Here is a 12,092-nt window from a genome sequence, read left to right on the forward strand (position 1 = left end):
TCTCTCTACAAACTAAATCAGTATTATACCATTCATTAATATTCTCTTTTTACTTCTTATCCAAGAATGCCACCAAAGGATCAGGCCAATGTACCATCAGTCTTTCAGGTAGACACTTATTGTCTCAGAATATTAAGTTCAACCAATGCTCATTTAAAAGTTTTTTAAATGTCTATTATTTTCCAGGCATTGTTCTAGGTTGTGAGGAAACAATGATAAACCAGACTGACAAAGATTCTGCCCTTATGCAAGAAAGGGAAAAGACTGGTAGATGATGAGGTCAGAAAGCTAGGTGGGGTGACTAAAGAACACGGTAAGGAGTTCTATTCTACCTAAAATGGGAAGTTACTTGTCTTAGTTTCCTGTGGCTACTGTAACAAATTACCACAAACTGGTGGCTTAAAACACAACAATTTATTCTCACACAATTCTAGAGGCCAGAAGTCCTAAATCAGTATCACTCAGCCAAAATCAAAGTTAACAAGGCCACACTTCCTCTAAAGATCTAGGGTAGAAACTATTTGTTGCTTCTTTCAGCTTCTGGTGGTTTCTGTCATTCCTTGGTTTGTGGCTACATCACTCCAATCTCTGCCTCTTCACACTGCCTTCTTCAGATATGTGTCAAATCTCCCTCTGCTTCTTCTTATGAGGACACATGTGATGGAATTTAGGAGCCACCGAGATAATCCAGGGTACTCTATCTCAAGATCCTTAACCACATCTACAAAATACCCTTTTTCCAAATAAGGTAACATTTACAGTTTCCAGGGATTAGGGCCCAATATCCTTTGCAGAGGGGCCATTATTCTGCCTACCACAGTACTGAAGGAATTTTCATGCAAGAAAGCAGTAAGATATGACTGATGCCTTTAAAGATCACTCTGGGTGAGTATGCTCTAGGAGGCAATGAGGAAGCAGTAGATTCAGTGAGGAAGCTGTTGTAGTAACAGGATGAGAGATGACTAAGGCTTGAGAAGTGAAATTGCACATAATATATCTATTGCAGTCATGATCAGCTAATGAGGAGTTTGAATAGTAGTTAAGAATGAGTACTCAGGAGTCAGACCTCCTATTCAAACATAATCCTGCCACTTAACTAGCTTTGCAACTTTGGGCGAGTTACTTGTTTCTTCCTCTATCAAGTGACCCTTATAGAACTTCTATGAGGATTCACAGACAAAAATGTATAAAATGTTTGACAGAGTACAGTACCTGACACATAGTAAGCCCTCAATAAATATTCACTATAGTTATTTTTATCTGTCCCTGGTATTGCACACTTTCTATAATTTTATGACATATATTTTGGTTCCCAAAATATAACTTAACAAACAAATAAATTTAATAACTCAACAGGTAAGACTTTTTCTGCACTTCATTATAAAGGAGTCACCTTTACTACATGGTGTAATTATATCATTACTGTTCTACATTTTATAAAATACCATGGTATCTTAGAAATTTATCTTGACAATCAAATTCTTTCACTTCTAGATAACCAGAAGTTCAAATCTAATATTGAAATCTAACATCTAAGATTTCAATATAATATATTGTGGAAAAAGAAATAACACTTAATCAATAAAGACCACAGAAGTTATTTCTTTTTCAAAAGATACGCTAGGGTTAAATCATGTAACATGAAAACACTGTAACAACTCTATTTAAAAAGTGTCTCCACAATTAGGGAATTTAGATTGGAGGTCAAAATATTTACTTTCTAAATTCTCAGTTAAATTTAACCTTGATACAACTATTATGTACCCATAATTAAAAATTTTTTAAAAAACAAAAATAAATCTTCCCATGTGTACTTCAAAAACTAAAAAAAATTAAAAAAAATTAAAAAAAAATTTAACCTTGAGATGACTTAATCATACTACTACTCATTGTCCATTTTGGATGTAAGTTAGAAAATAAACCGTGGAAATACTATGGATTAGCTCAATTATAATCCTAACTCTGTTTCTGTCATTTTATTTTTAACCTTAAATTCCTTCTTCTCTAAAACAGTGAAAACAGCAACCTATTTTAAAAACCATTTTTCAGTTAATACATTATTATAAGGACAAAATGCAAATGCAATAAAACGAAAATATCACTGGTCAAAGTTTATAATACATAAGGCCAGCAAAATCTCCAACATCACTTTATCTGATATTCTGTAAGGTAAAAGCCAGCTCAAAAAGCTGCATATACTACTGTTATAAATGTGCTAAGAATCTTGAGAATGATTAACTTCTCGCATAAAATATTTATTGCTAAATACTTTAAATTCTCTAAAAGTGAATCATTCATAGATTACCAGTATTGGTAAGTACTCAAATTATTTTTCCCTATGGATTTAACAGACTATCAACTAATATATTGAAAACCAGCAGAACCATAGCAATGCTCAAATCAAAAATCTGGAAGTCATCCCTCATTTCCCAAATCTAATCCATTATGAAGTTCTGCTCATTCTACATCAATAAATATATCTCAGATATGACTGCTATTGTCTATTGTCCTAATTGGTTGCCCTAATACTAGCCACCATCAAATAATGTGAGGGGCCAGGCACGGTGGCTCATGCCTATAATCCCAGCACTTTAGGAGGCTGAGGCAGGAGGATTACTGGAGGCCAGGAGTTCGAGACCAGCCTCAGCAACATAGCGTGATCCTGTCGCTACAAAAAAGAAAATTAGCCGGGTGTGGTGGTGTACTCCTATAGTCCTAGCTACTCAGGAGGCTAAGGCAGGAGGATCACTTGAGCCCAGGAGTTCTAGCCTGAGTGATAGAGTGAGACTCCATCTCTTAAAAACAAATAAAAATAACACAAGGACCAGTGCTGAAGCTTCCTAATTGTCTCATTCCAATCCACTCTCCATAAAATAACCAAAATGACCATTGTAAAATATAAACTGCCCTGCTTAAAGCCTTTAATGGCTTTCCACTCCCCTAAGAATGAAAACCAAATCCTGCATGCTCGTCACTGACCATTTCTCTAATCTGTTTTCAAGTCACACCCACCCTCATCCATTGGATTCCAGCCACATCTGCCTCTCTCAGTTCCACCAAGCTCTTTCACCTTAGAGCTATCCTCCGTTCTCTCTACCTGGACTATTCATTCCTGACTCTCAAATGGCTGCTTCCTCCTGTCCCTTCGGTTTTCAGCAACTCAAAGAGGCTTTCCTTGACCTCCCAATGCACAAGTGGACCCCCACACCAACCCCAGTTACTTTATTACTTTAATCTCATTGTCTCCTGTTCTTTACTCTCAGAGCCCTTATCACTAATGACAGTTATAGTGTTTGGGGAGGAAAGAGGGGTTACTTATGATTTTACAAAAATAATTAAGAGGTTTTCTAAGCTACTGAAAGTGTACTTTATTAAAATGTCTCTACTTGGAAAATGACTACAGAAAACTTTACGACTTAAGATCTGGACTTCTCCATTTCTATCAGCTAATTTCCCTAAATATTTTCATCATAATTTAAAATGTATATAATAATCCTTCCCCCACTCAATTATTAGGTACAAAAGATCAGCCATGAAAGCTCCAAAGTATTCTCCCAACAATGACAACATGTTACTGGAAAAAAAAAATGGGAAATTCAAATCTTATTTCATACCAACTTACTCTGACTTTTGGCAAGACTCTCCGAAGCGTCTCAGCAGGATTCTGCCGCATCAAAAATGGAAGATTTGCAATCACGCTCGTTCCTTGGATATCTTGACCAGCACTTACAAAGAAGACACAAATTTAAAATTTGTAATTGTAAGCTGAATTCCTGGTCCACAGTTTATAAACAGCACGGATTAATCTGAAAATGACTGTTTTGAATGATAAGCACTCAGACTTCTGACAAAGTTTTAAACATGAAACACATAAACACATCATTTAGATGTAAAAATAAAATCAGAACTGAAATTTCACTAAGTGAATCTTATAACAAATACTTGAAGATATTAGTTATGCTTATGCTATTTACATATGTCTTCTGAAACTACTTATATACATGTCTTAAGTCTAAAAGTCTCGAAACTATTATTAAATACTCACTTTAAAATTCTACCTCATTTTTTACTTGTGAATTTGCTGTACTTTATAAAAAATATAAATTGTAAAATTTTATTCTGATAAAATATTAATAATCATAGCAACAGGGAAAGCAATAAAATCAACTACAGAAAAATCACACAACTTCCTTTTGGTACGTTGAAACTACTTGTTGCACTAGACTGACTCCATGAGTTGCCAGAAACTTCTTTTATTTTTTTTTTTTTTGAGACAGAGTCTCACTCCGTTGCCCGGGCTAGAGTGCTGTGGCGTCAGCCTAGCTCACAGCAACCTCAAAGTCCTGGGCTCAAGCGATCCTACTGCCTCAGCCTCCCAAATAGTCAGGACTACAGGCATGCACCACCATGCCCAGCTAATTTTTTCTGTATATATATTTTTAGCTGTCCAGATAATTTCTTTCTATTTTTTTTTTTTTTTTGAGACAGAGTCTCGCTTTGTTGCCCTGGCTAGAGTGAGTGCCATGGCATCAGCCTAGCTCACAGCAACCTCACACTCCTGGGCTCAAGCAATCCTTCTGCTTCAGCCTCCCGAGTAGCTGGGACTACAGGCATGCGCCACCATGCCCGGCTAATTTTTTCTCTATATATATATTTTTAGTTGTCCAGATAATTTCTTTCTATTTTTTGGTAGAAACGAGGTCTCGCTCTTGCTCAGGCTGGTCTCGAACTCCTGACCTTGAGCGATCCACCCGCCTCAGCCTCCCAAAGTGCTAGGATTACAGGCCTGAACCACAGGGCCCAGCCGCCAGAAACTTCTTAAAGATAACTCAATACTCTTAATATACTTCAATAGGGTATATTCATACAATAACTTTTTGATGTAAAATTAAGGCTTTATCAAAATAATCTCAGTGATACTCTGAGTAGCCTAAATACTTCGAAAAAAAAAAAGTATTCAGATTCTTCTGAACAATTTCCATAAACTACAAAAATGTTTTGTTTTTAAAATATAACCTAAGTGACATAAGTTCTGCAAGTACTTGAAATATACATCAAAAAAATGCTAGTAAATATGGCATCACCTCAGAGGGAAATTCCACCTATTCGTAACTGACACCGACTTAAATATTAATTGCTGATGTCATAATATTTATTTACTTAACTAAAATTATTTTTACTTATCTCTTCAAATGGATTTATAGTTATATGTACATAAAACCTTAGCACACGTCTTAAGAGTTTTTTTTAAGTAATATACTTTTGCTTCAGAGGTTTATAAGTTCTGTTAATAAGAAGCATACTCTGATTCTAAATGAAGCTGTCCTACTGTGAAGAAAGGTTTTTTTCTGTTGCAATATGGTAGGCTATGAAATATAGGACACCACAATCATTCCACTGTTCTCATCACTCTTTAGGTAAATCCTTTAAGAGACAAAATCAAGAAGGAATAGAGAAGAGTACAAAATAGGGAACTCATGCCAAGATGGATAGGCCATCAAAGAAAGGAGAATTAAAGGTGCATAGGAAAATACCACTTGTAGCAGAGTGAATGGTGGCCCCCAAAAGATATGTCTACATCCTAATGCTGGAACTTGTGAATGTCGTCTTAATTTTTAAAAGGATCTTGAGATGAAGCAGTCATCCTGGATTATCTGGGTAGACCCTAAACCCAATAACAATTTTCCTTAAAAGAGACATTCAGAGAAGGCAATTTGACCACAGAAATTAACATGATGCAGTCATAATCAGGGAATGCTGACAACCACCAAGAAGCTAGAAGAGGCAAGAACGGATTCTCCCCTAGAGCCCTGCTGACATCTTGATTTCAGACTTCTATTTTCTAAAACTGTGAGAGAATAATTTTCTGTTGTTTTAAGCCACCCGATTTGTGGCAATTTGTTGCAGTGGCCACAGGAAATAAATACACTGCTAAAGAACTGAAAAAGAGAATAATCTGAAAAAGTGATGTTTAATATGATACTATCAAACCCAGAGCAGAGATTCAGTAAGTATCTCTTGAAAGGATGGATGAATAGATGACAAGTTGAATGAATGATATTAGGAATGTTTAATATTAAACATTCAGTGAATTTTATTCACTAACTTGCAATTAGTGGAAAAAGAACATGATCTCTCATACCTCATAGATGAGAAGACAAAGCTTTACACAGGAAGGCAAAAAAAAAGAAAATAGAAACAAAAAAGAGAGAGAACAATGGAAAACAAAAAATAAAATGGCAGACTTTAGCCCTAAAATATCAACAATTACATTAAATATAAATGGCCTAAATACATAAATTAAAAGGCAGAGATTGGCAGACTGAACTAAAAAACATGACTCAATTACATGCAGTCTACAAGAAACCCATTTAAATATAACAGTTATTAGTAGGTTGAAAGTAAAGAATGAAAAATGATATAGAAGTGAGAATCAAAAGAAACAGGAGTGTCTATATTAATATCAGATAAAGTAAACTTTATAGAAAAGAAAATCACCACAGACAGATAGGGACATTACAAAATGATAAAAGAGACAATCCATCAAGAGACATAGCAACCCTAAATGTGTATATACCAAACAGTGTTGTAAAATATGTGAAACAAAAACTGATAGACTTGAGAGGAGAAATAGATAAATACATAGGTACAGGTGGAGGTTTCAACACACTTCTCTCAACAACGGATAGAACAACTACATAGAAAATCAGCAAGTATACAGAAGAATTCAACAGTCCCATCAACTAAGATCTAATAGACATTTATAGAACACCCCACCCAACCATAGCAGAATACACATTCCAAAAAAGTGCCCAAAGAACGTCTATCAAGACAGACCACATCCTGGACCATAAAACAAACTTTAACAAATTTTCAAAAATTGAAATAATAAGAGAGTTTTCTCTGACCAAAATGAAATCAAACAAGAAATAAGTAACAGAAAAATCCCTAAATTCCTGGAAACTAAACAACACACTTCTATATACTCCATGGGTCAAAGAGGCAGTCTCAAGGAAAATTTAAAAATACTTGAACTGAAATGTAAATGAAAATACAACAAATCAACATTTGTGGGACTACAACTAACACAGTGCAAAGAGGGAAATATATAGCGCTAAATGCATACATTAGAAAAGAGGGAAAAGCTCAAATCAAAAGAAATAATAAAGATCAGAAATTAATAAAAACAGAAAACAACATAGAAAAGGAAGAAAACAAAGACCTAGTTGTTTTTTAAAAATCAATAAAATCAATTAACCTCTAGCAAGAATGGCAAAGCAAAAAACAAGACACAAATTACCAACAGCAGGATTGAAACAGTAGATATCACTATAGACTGTACAGATATCAAAAAGATAATAAGTGAATGCTATGAGTAATTCTACACATACAAGTTGACAACTTAGACAAAATGGACTGATGCCTCAAAATACATAAACAGCCACAACTCATCCAATATGAAATAGATAATCTGAATAGTTCTACATTTATTAAGGAAATTGAATTCATATTCTCAAACTCCTACAAAAATCTCCATGCCCATATGGTTTCACTGGAGAATTCTACCAAACATTTAGTGAAGAATTAACACTATTCTAAATAATTTCTCCCAGAAAAGAGGGGGGTAACACTTTCTAAATCATTTGATGAAGCTCAAAATCACTATAATCCATCATATTAACAGGCTAAAGAAGAAAAAAAATCACACGATCATATAAATTCAGAGAAAACATTTGACAAAATTCAACACATAGACGCTGAAATTTCAAATTCAATATCATTTATAAGCGCTCAAAAAAATGAAATACTAACAAAATGTGTACAGGATTTGTATGTTGAAAATTACACAATATCGATGAAAGCAATCAAAGATCTAAACAATTAGAAAGACATGCTATGCTGATGCACTGGGAAGTTTAGAATAATAAATATGTCAGTTCTCCCCAAAATCATATACAGGTTTAACACAATTCCTATCATTAAGCAAATACAAAGTAAAAGCACAATGAAATATCACTATATATTTATTAGACTGGCTAAAGAAAAATGATGACAATACCAAAAGCAAAGAAACTGGATCACTCATTCATTGCTGTTGAGAATGTAAACTGGTACAGGCACTCTGGAAAACAGTTTGGTGGCTTCTTTAAAAACTAAATGTAACACCATGCAACCCAGCAAATTCACTCTTGGGCATTTAGCCCAAAGAAATGGAAACTTATGTTCACACAAAAACCTGTGGATGAATGTTTGTTTATTGAAAAACCTATGTTCACACAAAAACCTATGAATGAATGTTTATAACAGCTCTATTTGAACAAAGAAAAAAAAGAAGGAAACACTCATATGTTCTTAAATGGATGAATGCTTAAACAAACCGTGGTATGTCCATACCATGGAATGTTATTCAGCAATAAAAAGGAACAAACTAATGATATGTGTAGCAACCTGAATTAATCTCCAAAAAATTATGCTAAGTGAAAAAAAGTCAATCCCAAAAGGTTATATACTATATAATCTCATTTGTATAACATTCATGAAATGACAAAATTATATGAATGGAGAATAAACTAATGGTTTCCAGGGGTTAAGGAGGGATATACAGGCAGGAGGGAAGTAAGTGTGACTATAATAGTATAACATGAGAGATCCTATGGTGATGGAAATCTTAGGTATTATGACTGTATCAACATCAATATCCTGGTTGTGATATTGTAATATAGTTTCTCAAGATGTTACTATGGGGAGAAACTGTGTAAAAGGTACATGGGTATTTCTGTATTATTTCTTACAACTGTACGTGAATCTACAATTATCTCAAAATAAAAAGTTTAATTTTAAAAGAATCAATCAATATAGCAAAATTTTCAAAATCATACGAGTATCTTAATACATGTGGAATCTGACAAATCCAACATCCACACATGATTTAAAAGTATCAGCAAACTAGAAATAGAAGGAACTTCCTCATCCAGATAAAGAGTATCTACAAAAAATTTACAACTAGCATCATACTTAATGGTGAAAGAAGGAATGCTTTCCCCCTAATCAGGAACATGGCAAGGATGTTCACCATTACCACTTTTATACCAACAATATGTTGGAGGTCTGAGCCAGTGCAATAAAGCAAGAAAAAGAAATAAAAGATTTACAGATTGGAAAGGAAGAAGTTACATTGTCTTTATTCACAAACAACATGGTTTTCTATGGCAAAAAGCCTAAGTAATCTACAAAATAGCTAACAGAATTAATAAGTGAGTCTACAGTGTGGCAGGATACAAGTTCAATATATAAAAGTCAACTGTATCTCTATATAATAGAAAAGAAAAATTATAAATTGTTATTTTAAAAGTAACCCAATTTACATTAACATAAGAATATGAAATCTATTTGAAAAATGTGGCAAAAGATGTGCAATATCTGTAGATCAAAAATTACAGAACATGCTGAAAGGAATAAAGACCCAAATATATGGGAAAATATTAATATTAAGAATTCAAGGATTAAAGATTCTATACATGTCAATCTCCCAAATTGAAGTACAGATTCAAAATAATCCCATTCTAAATCCCAGCAGCCTTTTCATAGAAATGAATAAGTTTATTCTAAAATGTATATGGAAATGAAAAGGATATAGAATAGCCAAAACAAATTTGAAAAAAAAAAAAGTTATAGGGCTAATACTGTTTGATTTCAAACCTATGATAGAGCTACAATGAACAAGATAATGTGGCACTGGCATATAGATCAATGGAAAAGAATGGAGAGTCCCAAAATAGACTCAAACATAAATGGGCGATTGAATTTTCACAAAGATGGAAAGACAATTCAACGAGGAAATGATAATCTTTTCAACAGTGGTGGTGGAACAAACGAATAGACATATGCAAACACAGTGAATCACTCCCCAACCTAAAACAATATACAAAAATTAATACGAAGCAGATCATAGGCTTGAGTTACTATAAGACTTCTAGACGAAAACTTGGCAGAAAATCTTAGTGAACTCAGGTTTGACAAGATTTCTTAAATAGGACACAAAAGGCATAAAGTACAAAAGATTTAAAAAAACAACCAAATGAACTTCATCACAATTAAAAACGTTTGCTTTCCAAAGACTGTTAAAAAAAATGAAAAGATAAACCATAAACTGGTATAAAATATTTGCAAAACATATATCCAACAATTTGTATCTAGAATGTATAAAGATTCTTAAACTCAATAACAAGAACATCCAATAAAAAGTGAATGAAAGATTTGGATACTTCACCAGACAAAATATACCAATGGCAAATAAACACATGAAAAAAATACTCCATAAAATTAATCATTGGATAAATTCAAATTACAGCCACAATAACATATCACTACACATCCACTAGAACAACTAAAATTATAAAGACTGAATATAACAAATGTTGGCAAGGATGAGGAGGAACTGGCACTCTCATACAATACTGGTGGAATATAAAATAGTATAATCACTTTGGAAAGTTTGACAATTTCTTTAAAGGTTACACATATACCTACCAAACAACCCAGACATTCCACTCTTAGATATTTACCTAAGGAAAATGAAAGCATATATTTGCACAAACATTGGAACAAAAATATTCATAGCAGCTTTGTTTATAATAGACAAAAACTAGAAACAACTCAAATTTTCACTAAAAAGTAAACAAATAATCAAATTGTGATATATTCATATAGTGATATATCCATATAGCAATAAAAAGGAATGAAATACTGGTATACACAACATGGATGAATTTCAAAATAATTATGCTAAATGAAAGAAGCCATACCAAAAAAAAACCTACTTTATGATTTCATTTTATATAAAATTATAGAAAATTCAAACTGAACTATAGTGGCAGAAAGCAGATCAGCTGCTGCCTAGGGATGAAGAAAGGAGAATGAAGGCCAGGTTCCATGGAGCATGAGGAAACTTTCTGGGGTGATGGATATGTTTGTTATCTTGATCACAGTGAGGGTTTCATGGGCATATATAATTGAAAACTCATCAAATTGTACATTTTAAATATATGTAGTTCATTGTATATCAATATTTCAATAAACTTGTGCAAAATAAAGTATATAGATACAAAAAGAAAGACTGATGAAAGGGCCCCTAGAAAGATGACAGCAGTGAACACATGGTTTTTGAAATTTCCTGAATCCTTCAGGAAAAAACAGAGCAATTAGGAGAGTAAAGTTTTAAAAACAAACCCCATGCACAGCATCTAAACCATAACTACATAAGATTTCCCACACAAACCAAAAATATATGCATGTATGGACAACAGCTAAAGATGTACATGGTTTTGAGTACTCCAATAGCTAATAAGTCCACTAAGTCCATAGTAATATCTGAAGGGGCTGGAGCAGTCTTATCCCCATGAACTTTCAAAACTTCTAGAACAAAGGCCCATATTAAAGAAAAGTGCTGGGAAATAGAATCTGAATTGACACAGAAACGAGATCATACACACAAAAAAAGAAGGTCCAAATAAAAGTGCAGAAGAGAAACAGAACCAGGAAACCACAGAAAGTAAGGAATCCTATTTTAAACACCACAAAAACAACAAAAAAGGGAGCTCCGAAACCTGAAATTTGAAAAGCTATATGGAAGCAGTATTTATACACATGTCTTATGTCCTGAAGCAAATCTCCTTCTAAGGTTTATGAAAACCGAATTCATATAAAAATGGGAAGTAAAGATCATGATCAGATTCTATATGTAAATTTTTTTAAAAAAAGAGAAAATAAGAAGCAAACTAATATTCCTAAAGACCATGAAAGACAGACATGCCTACAAAACAGATAACTATAACCTACTATTTTTCCCTGGGCAAAAAAAAAAATTAAATGCATATATTATGAAAAACCACATGAATAATTCAGAAATGAGGTGATAAAATTATAGAAAATGTAAACTGAACTACAGTGTAGAGAAAACTCAGGAACAAATTGGAAGAAATATTTCAGAAAAGAAGACTAAACTAGAAAGAAGAGAAGGGTAAATGAATACAATGGACAATGCCTCAAGAGAAATAAAAGGTTAAAAATTATTTAAAATTTTTAAAAAGATT

At 33.3% G+C, this 12,092-nt stretch overlaps 1 protein-coding gene across 1 annotated transcript in view; it reads right to left on the bottom strand.

The window, feature by feature from the left end:
- Positions 1–12,092, bottom strand: part of PPP4R4 (protein phosphatase 4, regulatory subunit 4) — a 133,079-nt gene that overhangs the window by 83,593 nt on the left and 37,394 nt on the right. Inside the window, exon 3 of the mRNA XM_012655192.1 lies at positions 3,623–3,725. Coding sequence (XP_012510646.1) covers positions 3,623–3,725 — 103 coding nt within the window. The remainder of the gene's footprint in view (positions 1–3,622; positions 3,726–12,092) is intronic.

This window comes from Propithecus coquereli, unplaced genomic scaffold, assembly GCF_000956105.1.
Source record: "Propithecus coquereli isolate 6110/MARCELLA unplaced genomic scaffold, Pcoq_1.0 Scaffold468, whole genome shotgun sequence".
Classification (NCBI taxonomy): domain Eukaryota; kingdom Metazoa; phylum Chordata; class Mammalia; order Primates; family Indriidae; genus Propithecus; species Propithecus coquereli.